We start from the raw sequence: 17,915 nt of genomic DNA on the forward strand, positions 1-17,915 counted from the left end.
TTTTTTTTTTTCTCAAAATATTCAATTGCACATCCCCATAAATATGTGCAATTGTGCATTCCAAGAAAAAGAATCTATGATTTTAATACATGCCACATCATGAGGCATATATCAAAAGGGGTGTCAAAAAATCATTATTCTTATCTTTAATCTCTACCTTTTGCTCCCTATCAATCTTCAAATTGTTAGTTTCTAGAGTAAAATATTTATTTTTAATCTATTCAAACTTTTATCTTCAATGTATGGTATAAAAAAATAAAAAAAACCTCTTTATTTTTCTAGCCAAAAATCCATCTTTTTTAATTATCACCAAAATTTTATTTAATTCATGGGGTTTGAGGGTTGAAGGAGAAAGAATATCATGTTGAAGGGTGAGAATTAAAAATTTTACCATAAAAATTAGTTATTTTTAAGGGTCGTGATAATACGGTTCGTCAGGTGGCATACTCAATCGACTTCCCAATGTGACAAGTTCAGGAATCATAAATCTGTATGTCTCGGGATATACAATTACACTTTCCAATTTTATAAAAAAAAGTGTATCATGAGGGAGCCATGTATCCCGAGACGTACAAATTGATAATTCTCAAACTTGTCCACGTCAAGGAGTTGATTGAGTATGTCACCTGATGAGTCATATTATGATGACTCTATTTTTAACTTATTCAATACAATCTTCAAATTTATTATAAAAATCTTTGATTTTTAATCCAAAATTAATATTTTACTTCTCTTAAAATCATATCTTGTTGCAGGAGAAAAATAAACAGATTTTAACTGAAGAAAGGCATTTCCGTCATTTTACTTTGCTCTCTCAAACAAAACATAGGTCAAGGGGGCATGTCATTAATTTGGAAACACAAGGCTATCTCTAATATTAAGCAAAACGTTACGGGCCATGTCGGTCTAAATTACGGTATTTTTTGTATTCCAAGTTTTCAACTTATACCAGTAGCGGGAAATAATTTGTCCCGACAAAAGTTGCCAAATGATTAACGGCCCAAAAAATCTATTAAAGTTTGGCCCACCAACAGTTGGGCTCCCATGCCACTATGGTTAAGCCACGTGGATGGACTCCAAGTTTAAACCACGTGGCAATAATTGATGTGTTAGTGATCGACACCTCAACTTCCTCTTCCAACTTCCAAGTTCTAGGTAGGTGTCTTCTTCAGCAACGTACAAGACATTTTGCTCTGCAACTCTCGAACTCGTTAATGGCGGACAATTAACCGCGAAAAAGAGAGACATAGAAGAAACCTACCAACTGGGATGAAGAACTTTTGAAGAAACTTAAGAAGAGGTACTGTTCTAGTCGAATTGATTTTCGATCGATTCAAATATGTTGAAAATTTCAAAAATAATATTTTTTTTTTTCTGATCTCATTTTTTTTATAAATTTCACTGATCTCTTGTTAATGGAGATATTTATTTAGGTTCCAACATCTTAGAGTACTATAGACTTTGATTTGTTTGTTGGATAAACAGTTCAAATAGTGGAAGATTATATAGCAAGAAAATGGAGAAAAAAGACGATATCTTTAAAACAAATTCCTTAATTTTCTGGTAAATTTCACTAGTGCACAAACTGTATACAATGAAGCGGTTTCAACTTTCAAGGATACAATGAAGTGCCCAAAATGTTTTTGTTGAAATTGGAATACAAATGTATGTTTTCTCTTTTCAAATTGGTTGATTGGTTTATGTGGTTTAAATTGGATATTTTGGGTCATCTTAAGCCCTTGTATTTTTCAATCTTAATGTGTCTTATAAGGGGCTCATTCCTACATTTTCATCAAGAGACAGTTTGAGTTTGTCCCAACTTTGAACTAACATAAACATTAACTTAACATCTGCTGCTTGGTCATACATGTTCGTGCATCGGGCAATTGGAATCGAGCCAATACACCCAGTCACACAATAGACACACCATTTTGTACTTAATTGCACAAGCGAACGGATGAGATTGATCTACCCCAACAGTCAACAAATCAATCGTCAATGTGATACGTGACAAATAGAAAAGGTCCCTCAGCTCCTCACGATTATTTATACGTGCACAATCACCACTGCCTTAGCGAATTTGAAATTCCCTCATTTTGAACTAAGACTAAATGAAGAATAATCCGATATGTACTTGGGATGGATCCGCTCTCTTCCTAAGTCCTAAACAATGCGAGTCTAAACATAAAAGAGAAAACATGTTGGTTTGATTTTAAAAGTTCACACCAAAACTTTGTTTGATGCCTTAAATAACACCTGCTGAGACATTTATTTATTTTTCATTTATAGAAGCTGAAAGTAATCTAAGAAAGTCTTTTGCAGGCAACTGTATGATTTATGTTCTGTGGGCAAGAGAGCTTAGTAGACCTCAGTTTCAATCAAACTGTTGCAGAGGCAATACCATGGTAAAGGGTTTGCCCATAAAATAACTGTAAAAGGGTATGTTTCATCATTCTAGTAAATTGCAGTACTTTCTCCTTCTCAACTGATTCTTTTGAAACCCTAGATATGTCACACGATTTTGAAATTGCTCCCGATCAGGTTTTCTCACATGTAGTACGAGTGATAGTGAAGTATAAATTGAACTCTAATAACAAACAATCTCATGATGCTGCCCATGAGTAATTCGAGAAAGAAGGTTTCATCTAGTCCATTATAAATCGCTGATTTACTATCAATGAAACCTGCATTTCTCGTTGCTGGCAGGATTTGAAACCAGGTCACTGAGATAGAACTCACAGAGTTACTGGATTGAGGCCATGCAAACTAGGCAACTAATTGCCATTTTTCCTGGTAATAACAAGTATGCATACAGCTTGCATAACAACAAATAACACAAATACCTTGTAAAAATTATATGATTAATATAGCCTTCTAAAATGGGTAAACTAAATTACAACATTTCCAATAATGAATCTATATGTGATGCTTCCTGCACTCGATAGTGCATGCTCTCTAGAAAATAATTTTCTATAAAAGGAACTACTCTATTTGATCACTTGCTGCCATTATCCTTCAGTTTTTTGTTGAGACCCACCAACTTATCAATTTGGATAGTTCGACCAGTGGACCATCTTCCGGAATGTGGATGATTAATGACATCTAACTGGTCATCCCAACGTATGAACCTTTTACCAACTATTAATCTTATGTATATTTTTACATTTTACCAACCAAGTTTTAGTGAAAAATCAACTGATTAAGACCATTCAACCAATTGGTATTCCCATCCAACAGGTGATTCACTTATTTCAAGTTCGAAAGGTCTATGGGTTTCATGTTCTGTATAAAAAATGTAGCATAAGACATTTGTTAGTTGTGGCCCTAATCTCAAGTTACTTCAATGGAAGTATGCAGGACTTGGGTTTGTCGCAAAGTGTCGAGGGCTCAAGTGCCTTATGACATGTTAGGCATTCGTACAACTTCTAAGGGTATTTTCGGTACTACAAAATATGTTGGAAGCCCTAGGACGCTATATATTTGTTATATGTAAAACCCTAATTCTATATTGTTTTCGTGACTTCATCAATAAAAAAATTTACTCATATTACGCTTCCGCACAATAATATTCCTTTTACGACCATTGCTTTTAATGCCACAAGAATTTAGATAGTTTAGCATTAATTATTGCAGTTTTCTACGTTCATTCTATGGATCCAAATCTTGTACGTTTTTTTTTTCTTCTTGCTAGGCAAGCTAGATTAGTGAGAAATTAGTAGGTGAAGATTTGATTTTGAACCCAGGTTGTGGTATCAACACTAAGCAAACTTTGACCAAGTTAACATGCTGGTACCTTCCCAAAGCTTGTACTTTATTTCTATCAAGAACGGAATTTAACACCCCAATTGACATTAATTTCCTGCTAGCGACATGCTCCTATTGGACTTTGACTCCATGGAGTTGGAGCAAGTTGAGTTCTCGGGGTCTACTGTAATACTTAAGAATGAGAGAGGAACAAACAACGCTCACTGAAGAAGCACCCATGGCAGCACCTGCAACCCATGGTGGTAATCGGAATCCTGTAAAGGGGAATAAGACACCGGCAGCAATGGGTATCGCCATCACATTATAAGCCAGAGCCCACACGTAGTTTAATCGGATCCTGTTGAATGTCTTCCTAGAGAGGTCGATAGCAGTGACCACATCTTCTAGGTTGCTCCGCATCAAAACAACATTAGCAACCTCGATAGCAATGTCAGAGCCGGCTCCAATTGCCATTCCAACATCCGCAACAGCCAATGCAGGTGAGTCATTAATCCCATCCCCCACCATTGCCACAATGTAGCCATCCCTCTAAGGGGAAAAAAAAGAAAGAAAAAGGTGAGGGACATACTGAGATGAGAATAAAAGATACACAAAGTTGGGGAAACGATCAAATATGTTCTAAATTTTGTAGACTGTAAGTGTGGTCATATGCACAATGGCCCCAATCCTAAACAATCTAGCATCCTTTACACCAAGAATAATCAGCGCAATCAGATGGTGGTGATCTGATCTCACCAAATTTTATTATTATATATATATAGATATATATTTTTGATGTATTTTGATTGTCTAAATTTTTTTACTCTTGCCTAAATCATTTAATTTAATATATTTTCTGCATGAGGATTGGCATAGAATCCATAGAATGATATTAAGTCACTAAGAGCTACTCCAACTGGGCTTCAAATCTCTATATTTAGAGATGGAGCCCTACGAACCAAACTCCAACCAAGTTTCAAATGAAGATTTGGGCTCTATATCACTGTTCACATCTTCAAATATAGAGCTTAGAGAGAATTTTTGAAGTCCTCTCTCTATCCCTTTTCACTTTTGTCAAAATTCCTATTTTGTACTTTTTTTTTTCATAAATGCTATTTTTAGCCTTTTTATTGAAGAAGATGCCAATTTGAAGCCTTGGGTTGGAGTTGCTCTAAGGCCCCTTGCATACCTACTCTGTGCGTATCTCTGCTTTTTTTAAAACGATTCTCACCATCTATGATTATCTAGTCTCAGGCTTATGTACTTCATCTTGAACTTCTTACCTGCAATTCTCGTATTTTTTGGGCTTTGTCTTCAGGTTTGGCTTCAGCCACAACAAAATCGATACCAAGTTCTTTGGCAACTGCATTTGCTGTTGTTGGGCTGTCGCCAGTTACCATCAACTCTCTCATACCCATTCTCCTTAAGATGGAGATGACTTCAAAAGCCTCTGGCTTCACTGCATCTGAGACTGCAATCACTCCCACAGCATCTCCATCAATTGAAACGAGGATTGCTGTCTGGCCAAGGCGCTGGGCACCATCCAAGTAATCATAAGCACCTCTTGGAATCTCAATGCCAAACGTTTGCATGAGAGCCTTGTTTCCTATAATGATGCATTTGTTGTGGACTGTGGCCTTGACTCCATGTCCCGTGATGGACTCAAAGTCATGAGCCTCAGGCCAGCCCTGAGTTTGTACGTGATTCTTCGCGTGTTCCACTATGGCCTTCCCTATTGGGTGCTCACTGTTAAGCTGCGCAATCGAAGACTCATTAGTCACCCAAGAGTAATCGAACTTCTGAATCGATTACAAGCTGTTGTGCACAATAATGCGAGGTGTAGATCATGTAGTGTTTTTAAGACATGCCTACCTCAGTTGCAGCCACTAGTTGAAAGAAATCAGGAAGAGGCATATCTATAAGCAGCTTTGTGCTCACAACAGTTGGCTTTCCCACAGTTAACGTCCCCGTCTTGTCGAACACTAGGCAGTTCACCTGATCAACAGACACCATGAAAAATCTTACTATGATCAATTTTGAGATATTCTATTGGCAAACCAACTTTTACTTGCAACACACCAATCCTTTTGAAATCAAATGATTCATCTACATATAGTTTGGTGTGTTAATAGAAGCTCTTTAAATTTTGGTTTGAATTCCCCTCTCAAATGCCACTAGGATCAATCTTTCTGGCCCACTAACCCATGAATATTTGCTCTTCCTCTTAAGGGACTTGCTTTCCAAAGGACAGTTTTATTGATGATTTTAGGCCTCTGTGGGCTTTTCAATAATAGGCTCAAAACCACTCTAGGGTCTGTTTGTGAAGGCCAAGGTGAAAAATGGCTCTAAATCACCCATCGGGCGGACTTTATCTTTGTAGGTCACTAATTAATGGGCCAAATCTTCTCTTTCTTTACTTTGTGTTTGAGCTTGTGGAGTGTGGAATGAGATTAGTAATATTAACATTACCTTGTGTGCGCTTTCCAGTGCTTGGCCGCCTTTGAGGAGGACGCCCTGAGAAGCACCCACTCCAGTGCCCACCATCACAGCTGTGGGAGTGGCCAAGCCCAACGCACAAGGGCAAGCAACCACCACTACTGATATACCAAACTGAAGGGCCAACTCGAATCTGTCCATGAATGATGGCACCCACTCCCTTGGATACATTTTTAATGTCCCAGCAATGTACCAGCCCAACCATGTCACCAAACCACTACCAACTACCTGTAAAAATTATAGAGTAAACAGCAAACAAGCTCCATGGGCAAGGACCACCTAGTGGTGTAAATTGCCCAGACTCGATTAATCTATATTGAACTGGTCATTGGGTTTGCATTCAAATCAAATTTTAATAAAAGATGGGCTCATGCTCAGCCTATTTATTCCCCTAGATCCACCATTAAAGATGAGTCAACCTCTGTGATGTTCTTCAAAACCACCAGATTTTGGGTATGTAATTGATTGTACTACTGTCTATAGATCATACAATAAAGATCATCCAAAGGCTTTTATATTTTGATGGGCAAGCTGGACTTGAATCCATGACCTCAAAGTTGTTAGGCAATGTGTCAAACCAACGAGCTATGGGTCTAAGCCCAGATCATCCAAAGGCTTATTAGAGCTCAGTGATTTTTTAATAAGAGAACAAGGGCTTTGTTGTACTTCAAAGGAGTTTGGGGTTAGAATAACCCTACTTTTGTGGAAATGGAGAACCCAAAAAAAAAAAGCAAGAATGAACATTAGCCAACATTTGGCGAAATGGTCAGATTCACTCCTCAGGAAGCGAAGGTCTTGAGTTTGAATCGTCCCTTAGGTGCTACCCTCAAGGATTTAACCCAAATGCCCGCAGATTAGTTGGGTGCTCTAATACGTTAGGACACCTCTTTTATTAAGAAATTTAAAAAAGCTTTTCATTAAACGAATTGTTAAAATTGATATTGATGATCTCTAGAACATTAGTGATATCTCCTTTAAGCTTTTGTTTAATGGAGAGAGCATCAAGCATGACTAGAGGCGGATTTATAGAGGGGGCACTTGCCCCTACAAAACTTATTAGTTTTAAATGTTGTTGCTATTGCTTTCACAAGAATTTTTAAAATTTGAAAGGGTCTTAAGTATTTCCAAACAAATTAAATCCTGGCTCTACCCTTTAATGTGAGTGGAAAAAAAAAGTGATTTTCATTAAAAGAATCATCACAATTGATATTGATAATCTCTAAAACATTAGTGTTATCACTTTTAACCTTTTTGTTTAATGTGGGAGAACCCCTAGAGTGAGTCGAGCTTAGTGCTTTCTTAATAATGCTGTCAATCAAAAGTAAAAGAGTTGTGATGAATGCACGCGATGGGTACCTAGTTGATGCACAAGGGCACAAAATTATGGATCCTTATCTTCCACACAAGGAAAAAATCTATGGTATTGTGTCTTGCCTCATCAGCCACGCAATTTATTGCGTGAATTCCTCATTATTCAAAGTAAAAGTACAGATGCTCTTTACTTTTGGATGCTTTGCGTATTAATAATTATTGCTTCTTTAATTAATTATTTATTTATTTTATTTTATTTTATTTTATCTTTGGTTAAAGTGAAGTAAGAAAGGTTATCCTTAATGTCTTACACTTACACGATAGATTTAAATAAGCTAGAGTTCCACTTATAATTGTAAAGTTGTGAGTTGTGAAACTAAAAAAGAAAAAGATGAGCGGTCGTTGAACTTTGTAAAGGCATGAGTCATAGTCATGAGGAATGGAATGCAGTATGTAAGTGGCTGATGTGACAAGATTATGAAATCGTATATCTTTTTCTTCGGGATACACAAGTAGAAAAGATCAACGGTTATGTGCCCTTATCACATAAGCCGCGTATGATTTATCACGTCCATTCATCATTAGATATTTTATTAGAATAATGATTTTCTAACGCTCCCTCACACACACCCCTTGACGTGACATATTCTAGAATCATAGATTCTTTTCTTTGTGATATACAGATGTGCAGCTGTGCATCCTGAGGGGAAAATCTATATGATTCTAGCCCATGCCATGTCAAGGGGCGTATGGGAATGTGTGTCAGAAGGGTCGTCGGAAAATCACGACTCATTTTTATGACGCGTGGCATTTTAGTGACACACTAACTGTATCGATATGGACTTATTTCTATGATAGAAACTTACTAGTGGAACGAAGTACTGAGATATCCTGTCCGCAAGCTTTTGCACTGGTGCCTTGGCAATCTGAGCTCCTTCAACAAGCCTTATAATCCGAGCAACCGCAGTTTCTGATCCCACACATGTTACTCGCACGTGCAACAATCCTAATCCGTTAATCGTCCCCCCAATCACCTCATCACCAATCACCTTCCGGACCCACCTTGACTCTCCTGTGACCATACTCTCATCCACGTGACTCTCTCCCATCACCACAACTCCATCAACACTAACCCTCTCTCCTGCTAAAACCTTCACAACATCATCCTTCTCAACTAATCTCCGATCAATAATTTCCTCTCCAATTAATCTCCCCACTTCATCGAAAATCACCAATCTCGCTGTCTCTGGCGCAAGTTTCATGAGCTTCGATATCGCATCGCTCGTCTTTCCCTTAGCCAATGCAACCAAATATTTTCCGAGTAGAATGAAAGAGATCAACATCGTTGTCGTTTCGAAGAAATCCTCGTTATTGAAATCTTTTGATGTCGAAGATCGAATAACAACATAGACCGAGTAGAAATAGGCGGCATTGGTTCCAACCATGACTAAGCAATCCATGTTGGGGCAACGTAGCATCAAGGCCTTGTACGCCCCGACGTAGAATCTCCAACCGATTATAAATTGTACCGGGGTGGACATTATACCCCTAAACAGTGTTCCAAGTGTAAGCGTGTGACTGTTAACCACACGTTTGTCGAGAAATGCAGCTTTAAACGACGGAATGTAGGCTAAGATCATGGACGACATGAACACGGGGATGGTGAAGATAAGGCTAAGGAGAAAGCTGTGGTAGTGACTCTTGATGTCTGAATTCTTCAATCGATCTTCGTTCTCTCTCTCATCAACAAGTGATGCCTTGAGTCCTTTTGATTCAACGGTCGAGATTATCTTTCGGGGTCCGATTACATGTGATGAGTAAGAAATGGTTAGTATTTTATGAGATGGATCTAATTCTATGGCTTCGATACCTTGTAAGTTTGTAGTAATGGTTTGAAGAAGCACTTCTTCGATTGGATTTTCGAGTTTGAGGTGGAGAATTGTTGTGTTTTCTCCTGTTGAAATGATGGAGGCTTCAAAACCCATGTTGTCTATAGTTTCAAGTAGTTGGGTGAGGGTGAATAAGTTAGGATAGAATTCGATTTCAGCTACTTCAGTTGCTAAGGCAACTGCAGCGCTTCGGATTCCAGTAATGTTTTGGAGGGTGGATTCGATGGCAGTGGAGCATGCAGTGCATGTCATTCCTTGTATGCGAAAGCGGCATGATCGGAGGGTAGAGGGGTTAGCCATGGTTTCCTTCATTTTTTGTAAATATGGAGGAGAATGGTGCTTTTAAAAGGCTTCTAATTTCCTGGGACAAGAGACATGACATTACAGGAGGCGATAAAATTTAAAAAGCACACTAGGGTACAACGAAATTCCACACTCTGAGTTAGTCCTGATAGACGTGTCTTCACTTTCCAACCATCCCAACTTGCAGTAACATACATTGGGAGCCAAATATTGTGCCAAACATTTTTCAATGTATGGGTTAGAAGTTTCAAACTTGGCTGATTTTTTATGAGAATGATCTCCTTCTGAAACTTTTAACCTCATCAAAAGTGGTTTATAAAAATCGGATGGTCCACAATTTTTCAACTTGTAAACTAGGGTTAGAAGTTTCAGTTGAAGAGATCATCTTCATAAAAAATCAGCCCATTCCGACACTTTTAACCCCTATTTTCAAAAATGTTTGGCACAATGTTTGACTCTCTTTAAAGTCTCTGAACGCTTCCTATATATATATATATATATAGTGATGAATTACCTAATCAAATCAATTTGAAATAAAAATTATGGATTTCTTCTTATTGGATTGATTGGGGTCAGGTCTCCTGCTAAAAACCAAAACTCATAGGAATTGAAAAGAATCAAGAATCGGATATTTAAAGGGGGGAAATTTTGATTCCATCAATTTGAGAATTGGAACCAACAACATATAACGATTCTGATTCCTCTAGGGATTGAACTGACCTATTGACAACCCTAATATTGTGTTATAATGAGAAAACAGATTTTAGGGGAGAGAGATGTGAATCCCCTTTCATTTGCTTGCGATTGTAAAGAAGTTCGATAATCTCCAAAGACGTAATCTATAAAAATATAAGGGTGAATCTCAAAAATCTCTTTATATGTTTTCTATTTTATTTAGCATTGATTAGGCTCACATTAGAACAATTTTCATCATTGTGCAAGGTCTTCTTAGCTTTGTTCTCAAAGCACACTCTTGGACCCACTAACAAAAATAAGCACGGCTATCAATTTCAATCTTTTTTTTATCATATTTCTTTTTATTTAGTCAATGTGTGTTGAAGAAAGTGAAAAAGGGCGAGAGACTGGCTTAAGTTATTGGAATACTTGTGTGTCGATGGGTCCCAATGTTGTGCTAAACCGTGACATTTTAAGATGTAATCAATGCTTCAAGTTTCTCTTTCGAATTGTTCTAGAGTGACTTCCTTCAACACTCAGCTCAACACTATGCTGACATGACAGTGTGTAGATAACCATTAATTTATTTCCTGAAGATGCAAGGAAAAAAATTCAATGATTATCAGCAATTCAGCATAATGCCACATCGGTACAGTGTTGAGCGCTGTGGTGGTCGAAGTCAGTTCAGCATTTGCCTTGTCTTTTTCGTTCTTACCAACATGATAGATGTGGCCTTTCACATGGGAACAAAAGTGATTCTTATAGCCTAGCTTCAATAGAAAACACCTACATTGGAAGTGACACTGACCCAAATAATACCTAAGAAACTTTCAGTGAAAACTTTTTAAATTCTATAAACCATCGAGATATTTTGTAATCCCAAGGGTTTGGCCTAGCAAGCCGAGTCTTGATAAGCCAGTCATCAAGAAGGGATAGGTCAAGAGTTCAAACCCCACCCCACCCCACAAAGCAATGAACTCCTTGGGGCTACCCTCCAAGGTCCGATTGACCCCTCAATACTACCAAGTGCACGTAAGACTTTCCTCGTGAAGGGTGAGGATACCCACAATAAACGAACAAATATATATATATATATATAGGGTGGCATTTGGAAGCCCTAAAGTGAGCCAAATATTGTTCGAAAGTTTTTTTCAATGTATAGGTTAAAAGTTTTGGAATGGGCTGATTTTTTGTGAGGACAATCTTTATGATGAGGATATCATCCTGATAAAAAATCAGCTAATTCCAGTACTTCTAACTCCTATTTTGAAAAATGTTTGGTTCTTTTTAGGGCATCTGAACGCTTCCCATATATATATATATATATATATCAAAAATGGGTCGACCCAACATGCACATTAGCAAGGAAATTGGATTTACCTTAGGAGATTCCTTTCTCTCTCTTCATTTTATTGGCTTCTTCGTGAAGACAGATTTAAATTTATATAAAAGATAAGATCATGAGGAAATTATTTGATATCCACCACACCTTTGTCAGCCAATGGATCTTCCAAGCAAACACAAAATATAGTAACAAAAATAGGTTAATAATTAAGTAGTTGCTTTCAACTGCCAAAGATCTATTGCAGAGGCAATCATTTTTGCAAAAAGAAAGAAAATTCTCCCAATTCTGCATCTTGTATCATTCAAGAACGATACTAAGATGATTTGGGTGAGTCATCTTGGTCTAGGATGATTTTTAAAATCAATTCATCAGATCTTTGAATCAAGAAACAACATAAAGAAAAGATCTCAACACTGAAGAACAAGAAATTGAAGAAGAAAAGGAAATTAAATCTCAGTTTCATGTCTCACCTCGTTCACAATTGATACTGAAATAGCTAGTCATCTCGGTCTTGAACTAATTTAAAACCATGCTTTATAGCTTTTAGGAGTAATATTACAACTTAAGTCTTAAACTCGCCATCTAATGTCTCTTCATCCTCGAGGGGGGTCCATTTCAAAATCAACTTTTTGAGCTCCACTAGCAAAAGAATAAGTGGATCTTAATGGTGGTGGAGACACCATAATACACAACGCACAAATTTGTTGTTCCTATTAACATATAAAGGTTGATGTCTTCCCACTGAATTTTCCTTGTGGTACACTCTTTAGACCCACACTAACCCAATGTTCAGATTCTCAGTTAGTGAACCCATCCACAAAAAACTATATATAGACATGAAAAAAGATCAAGCCCACTGACCACACTCAAATGCAATTAGTATAAGTCATCGATCAAATTATTTGTTTGTGTATAGGTCCACCAAAAGATATATTTATACCATTTAGTGGACCCTAAAAATATTTCACAAGACACTGCGAAGACTAGACATCAAAGATTTTGGTATTAACAGGTTGAGTGAATTAAGTACCAATGATGTCGTGGTTTACAAACACTCACACAATCTCCAAACTTGTTCCTAAATTCTGGAAATAAAATTTCTCGAAAAAGGCTTAACAAGATCAACACACAATCTAGGATAATCTAATATACTGGGGGCAACAGAAAACGTAGTTTAACTCTTCTTGAGGAGAACTTTTTTGGGCCCCTCCATATATTTAGAAAAATATACACATTCATGGGAACCCAAAAGTATGAAATGAGAACAAGGACTAAGTAAGGAAGTGGAGAGTGGATGTGGGTTCGGTGAGACCGCCCAAAGTTCAAAAATATCGAGGCGTACTGTACTTCGGAAGTACTCACACGCGATTATCATACTCAAATATCGAGATCTATTTAAGAAATAAATAAAAATTAAAACTTAACAAGATATGGATTGAGGTACCCAATTGAGAGAGGGTTACCAAGAGCCAGGTTATACGATGTTTGTGAGTGGGTTTGGACTTTGGAGGACTCTTAAAAGAAGGATTCAGTCAGTAAGGACGAGATTCCTAAAATATTTTGCTCAAGCTTTCATCTCCCTTGGGCCAGACTATTATGCAGTTATGTTTGCTTTGCAAAAGCTCCAGTTTCAGTTTTCAAGCCATTTTTGTTCCAAATGAACATGGATGAGTGTAAGGTCTCCACCATTATCTGATATGCCCCCATTATTCAAGAAAATTACATTCAAAGACAACGCCTTCAATGTAACAACGAAGTGGTGCTGTTTTCAAGCATACCAACTTTAACATAGAAAATAAAAACAAGAAAAAAAAAAATTAAAGGTGAGAGGACAGAGAACATATACCCTCACCATCCAAATACTGGGAATCAAGCTGATTGAACTTCTGGTTTTGGTGTGCTTTCTATAGTTTTCTTTGAGTGTGGAATGTACCTCCAACAGCGCTTGTGAACCCCACTTATTTTCTTTGGAGCATCTGAAGCTGGAATGCCTGGAAAAAATGCTTAAACACATCATTTGAATGTGCATGTACAGAAAATATATTGTTGTTTTAACTATCTAACAGGCTTCTAAATACAAACTTTTTTTCTTTGGAGCAATTCCGCCTTACACACAAGAAGAACAAAAAGTGAGAATGTGCATCGTTAGTCGGGCCATTATCGGATCACATCAGAATCCATTTTTTCTTTTATTTCTTCAATTTGATGACATGTAAGATATGCTTTATGGAGCCATTACTTTTCCAAGATCAATCTCAAGAGTGGGTATTTAAGCCTAAATACTTTGAGTGGGCTTCTCGATACATCGCCCAAGTCTATGTGTTGTATACCATTCTCCAGCCTATGTATGGCTAGAACAGTACACAACACGAAAGATAAAAAATAAAATTATCAATAGCTCTCTATATGAAACTTGGAATCCTAAAAGCATAAAGAGGGGAAAAACAACTAACCATCTTTGTAAACAATCCCCCATGCCTTTCCATGACAACCATCCTACAACAAAAACCAAACCAAATTAAAAACAAACAATAACGTGAAAATAGATGGAAAGGAAAACATAAGAACAGAAATGAAATGAGAAATAAACAGAAACCTTGTAGAGATTGATCTTGGTAATTTGATACGATACTCCAACCCAATGAGTCTTGGCCATCTGATATCCAATTCCCCAGTTGGGAAGAAATTGGGCGACTTCAATGAGGTTCTTCCTCTTCCTACGCTTTGGTCTCTTTGACACTGATGTCATTGCATTTGTAGAAGATGAAACTGCAGAAGCACTAAAGCTTCTGATGAGACTGAAGGAATGTCTGAAGAGACTAAATGTTCCCTCGGTCATTGCTCTGTTTGCCAAAAATTTCCATTTCAATGTGAGAATACAAAGAGAGTCCAAAAGGAAGTGAGCAATTATGGAAAACGGTGTTAGTGAAGATTTCAAATCATGCTATCAACACTATAGTAAAAATAAAAATAAAAAGTAGCTAGTTTCTCATTGATGATAAATTACATGTTATAATCCCTTAATAAACAGTTCAAGAATCATTTTGTTATTAAATTAGATAAATACTTAGAATGAAAAGTGGTTGAACAAGTCTCTATCTAGAGACGCTTGAGACATGTTCTCTAGTGTCTCACATAGAGGAGAAAATGGGTGTGTAAGAGATGCTAGTAGTGTCAACCTCAATCCATTTCTTGGATGTGCATTTGGGAGAGAATTATTCTCTGTTTTTTAGCACAAAGGCATATTGAGATCGAAAAGCAGGAAATGAAAAAAAACATCATTTGTTTCACCTTCTCACCATCCTCACTACTTTCTTTACAAGTTTTGAGTTTGGGACATTGTGTTCAAACGAGCCACGATGAATCAATAACTTTTTTTTCATCTACTGAATTTCTTTTTTTCATCTACCGAAGAAATTCAGTTCAAGATCTGATTTCGGTTTTTTTATTTATTGGACTACTACTGATTGAATTAACATCTTGTTGGATATTTTATTTTTGATTTGAAAAGAATTATTATTGATTGATCTGCTCCAAATTGGTACAAACTTATATTGGACATCACCATTATTTGATAAAAACTCTTAGGAAATTTGTTGATTATTCGAATTTGATTCACCGGGACTAACAATCTAAATAAAATATATGTAGGAACCCAAATTATTCCTTCCTAGGGATTAACAAAGTTACATTTAAATAATCAAATCTTACCAAATCAAACCTGACCAACAGGATCCGAATCCAAAAAAGGCAAGATAAGGTTTGAACCCCTTATCTAGTACATTAAGAGGTTCGGCCTCTTTATTTTGTCCTTCTCTATGGTGCAACATAAGAGGTTTGACCACTCTAATTCGTCCCTCCTAATAAGGCAACATCAAAGAGGTTCGACCTTACTAGTCCGTCCCTCCTCGGCCTCACTAATTCATCCCTCCTAATAAGGCAACATGAAAGGGGTTCTGCCTCTCTAGTTCATCCCTCCTAATAAGGCAACGTCAAAGAAGTTCTGCCTCTCTAATCTGTCCCTCCTAATAAAGCAACACCAAAAGGATCAACCTCTTAGTCCGTCCCTTCTAAGAAAGTAACATCAAGTGGATCAGCCTCTTAATCTGTCCCTTCTAATAACACAACACCAAGAGGTTTGGCCTCTAAGTTCATCCTTCCTTACAATGACACCAAGGGGTTCAGCCTTTAAGTCCATCCCTCCTTATAATGTACACCAAAAGCTTAGTCCGATTAGTCCAACCACCCTTTTGTGAACTCCAATAGGTTCAACCTCCTTAAGTTGAACCCCTCCAACAATTGCACGAGCAAAGCAACTAAGTAACAAAGGTTTCATCCAATATTATTCAAATAACGTACGATGCCCGAAAGAGTTACAACTGCATAACACGACTAAGTCAATTCAGAAATTAAACGTCCACCAAGTTAGACCAATTATACATTTAAGACCACTCCTCATGTAAGTTACAAGAACCAAGAGGACTGGATCTTCACTGTCATCAAAACATCATGGGCTTTTACTGCCATAAATGTTAAATAACATAGGTGGGTGGTTACAACTGAGTTACTATCACCATTAAATAGCATATTCTATAACATAGAGTAGTCTCTTTCATTCAAACCCAAGGCAGAAGCCACACCGCACAAGAAATTTCTTAGTCTTATTTTCTTTTGTTGATTTGTAATTTATTATAAGTTCTAACTTGAATGTCGGAGGCCCTTTGACCAGCACCACATCAATGTCTTTTCAAGTAAAGAGCAACAAAGAAAACGATCAGAAGAGAAGTCCACCAGAGAAGATAATCAAAGTCTTCATTTACTGTGACACGAAGTTCAAGAATGCAAAAATCAAGTGCAACACTGATCTCAAGGAGTTAGAGATCCAAAAATCTCCTACAATAAATATTTTCTAGCTTTGAATGCGTGACAAATCTATGATACACGTTAGAAAAGAATGACAAGACTAAAGATGTTGAACCTAAGAAATTTGTCGTTCAACAATTTCTAGATTCCAAAATGAAAGAAGAAAACTCTTCAACACTAGGATCTTTGAGGTGAAGATTTCAAACTTTGTGAGGGTTTTGATGTGACTTAAATCATTGAGAAGACCACCTTCCTATAAGGAATATAGCAATAATATAAGGTAAGTAATTTAGTATGGTGTCCATAGCTCTAATTAATAAATTATATAATAATATAAAGTATGAGAAAAAGGAAATATCCCTAAAACATCTATTTGTCTCATACAAATCAAAGAAGGATGTTAGGAATAATGAGCTCACTGAATGATAGGATGACCTCAAATCCAAAAATCAATCTAACTGAGGAAATCATCTTGATGGTGTCAAGTTGCTAAGGTTCGTGAGTTGCCATTACATAATAAAGTCTTATTGATTGATCTTGATGGTGTCAAGTTGGTAAGGTTCGAGAGAATATCAATCTTTCTCTCTCTCTCCTCAACCTTTGAGGTTTCTTCTTGGGTGTTATATTCAAAGATGGGTGTCGACTGTATCAGGTATTTCGCTGTAAAACAACAAATTCCTAACGAGGAGAAGAACAAGGTGATTGTGAAAATGATCAAACGAACTTACCTCGCCATTTGATCTGTTCGCTGGGACGCTGGATGCGGATCGTCGGATCTCGAATGTAAGGATGATGAGAGTTGTGGTAGGATTAGAGGGGAATATTTAACTTTGAGGATTTAGATTTTACATAAGAATAATGCTGAAGTGACTTCTAGATTGTACCTCGTATCCCCCATCCTGACGGGAAAGTATACAGGAACCATGGGATGCTTTCATCGAGATACGAGTCAAAAAACATATGTAGTTGCTACTTGCTACACACTTTCATGCCTGGATGTGCGATATGAGTACAATCTTTCCTGCACGACTCTTTACGTAACTATGAAGCATGGTTATGGTGAATATTTGAGAATTGAGATGGCCATTGCTTTTGTCATAGAAACTGACTTGAATGACTTAAACACCTCCATCGTTGATGGTTGATATCTTTGTCTTGTGTGATAAAAAATTTACCTGAGTAACATTGAAATTGACATCGTTTACATTGGTGTGCACAAAGCCATAAATGCTTCTCACTTGTATCTCAATGAAAAACATATATAGATTGGGAAATGTTCAACAACAAAC

General features: G+C 37.1%; 2 protein-coding genes and 1 long non-coding RNA gene across 5 annotated transcripts; 1 reads left to right on the forward strand and 2 right to left on the reverse strand.

Annotated features, from left to right (window-relative positions):
* Window positions 1-937: 937 nt before the first annotated feature.
* LOC147386166 (uncharacterized) lies at window positions 938-6,367 on the forward strand. The gene is made up of 3 exons (XR_015171758.1): window positions 938-1,300; window positions 2,323-6,124; window positions 6,232-6,367. It is a non-coding gene; the product is annotated as an uncharacterized LOC147386166 (long non-coding RNA).
* Window positions 3,877-13,289, reverse strand: LOC147386167 (putative copper-transporting ATPase HMA5). 2 transcript variants are annotated; one of them, XM_086422536.1, is made up of 7 exons: window positions 12,234-13,289; window positions 11,799-11,925; window positions 8,418-9,801; window positions 6,214-6,468; window positions 5,617-5,739; window positions 5,028-5,498; window positions 3,877-4,293 (listed from the first exon to the last, which is right to left on the reverse strand). In XM_086422536.1, exons 3-7 carry the CDS (start codon window positions 9,750-9,752, stop codon window positions 3,877-3,879), a joined length of 2,601 nt encoding a protein of 866 aa, XP_086278662.1. In that variant the 5' UTR covers window positions 9,753-9,801; window positions 11,799-11,925; window positions 12,234-13,289. The 2 variants fall into 2 exon arrangements, with proteins under 2 accessions (XP_086278662.1, XP_086278663.1); XM_086422537.1 differs by lacking the exon at window positions 11,799-11,925.
* A 140-nt stretch (window positions 13,290-13,429) lies between these two features.
* Window positions 13,430-17,605, reverse strand: LOC147386168 (uncharacterized). 2 transcript variants are annotated; one of them, XM_086422538.1, is made up of 4 exons: window positions 17,355-17,605; window positions 14,360-14,606; window positions 14,217-14,259; window positions 13,430-13,754 (listed from the first exon to the last, which is right to left on the reverse strand). In XM_086422538.1, the coding sequence occupies exons 1-4, from the start codon at window positions 17,360-17,362 to the stop codon at window positions 13,633-13,635; spliced, it is 420 nt and encodes a 139-aa protein (XP_086278664.1). In that variant the 5' UTR covers window positions 17,363-17,605; the 3' UTR covers window positions 13,430-13,632. The 2 variants fall into 2 exon arrangements, with proteins under 2 accessions (XP_086278664.1, XP_086278665.1); XM_086422539.1 differs by lacking the exon at window positions 17,355-17,605 and adding an exon at window positions 17,046-17,298.
* Window positions 17,606-17,915: the final 310 nt, after the last annotated feature.

This window comes from Akebia trifoliata, chromosome 14 (assembly GCF_017979445.1).
Source record: "Akebia trifoliata isolate Shusen 1 chromosome 14, ASM1797944v1, whole genome shotgun sequence".
NCBI classification, from domain to species: Eukaryota; Viridiplantae; Streptophyta; class Magnoliopsida; order Ranunculales; family Lardizabalaceae; genus Akebia; species Akebia trifoliata.

What these genes read in the sequence shown, in the direction of transcription:
- LOC147386167 (XM_086422537.1), bottom strand. Translation starts at nt 9,752, where the DNA reads ATGAAGGAAACCATGGCTAACCCCTCTACCCTCCGATCATGCCGCTTT. An exon ending in CTCAGTACTTCGTTCCACTA is followed by an intron (nt 6,469 to 8,417) that starts GTAAGTTTCTAT and finishes TAATTTTTACAG; the next exon opens with GTAGTTGGTAGTGGTTTGGT. An exon ending in AAAAAATACGAGAATTGCAG is followed by an intron (nt 4,294 to 5,027) that starts GTAAGAAGTTCA and finishes TTTTCCCCTTAG; the next exon opens with AGGGATGGCTACATTGTGGC.
- LOC147386168 (XM_086422538.1), bottom strand. An exon ending in CCAAGATCAATCTCTACAAG is followed by an intron (nt 14,260 to 14,359) that starts GTTTCTGTTTAT and finishes TTTTTGTTGTAG; the next exon opens with GATGGTTGTCATGGAAAGGC. An exon ending in GGGGATTGTTTACAAAGATG is followed by an intron (nt 13,755 to 14,216) that starts GTTAGTTGTTTT and finishes CATTTTTTCCAG; the next exon opens with GCATTCCAGCTTCAGATGCT.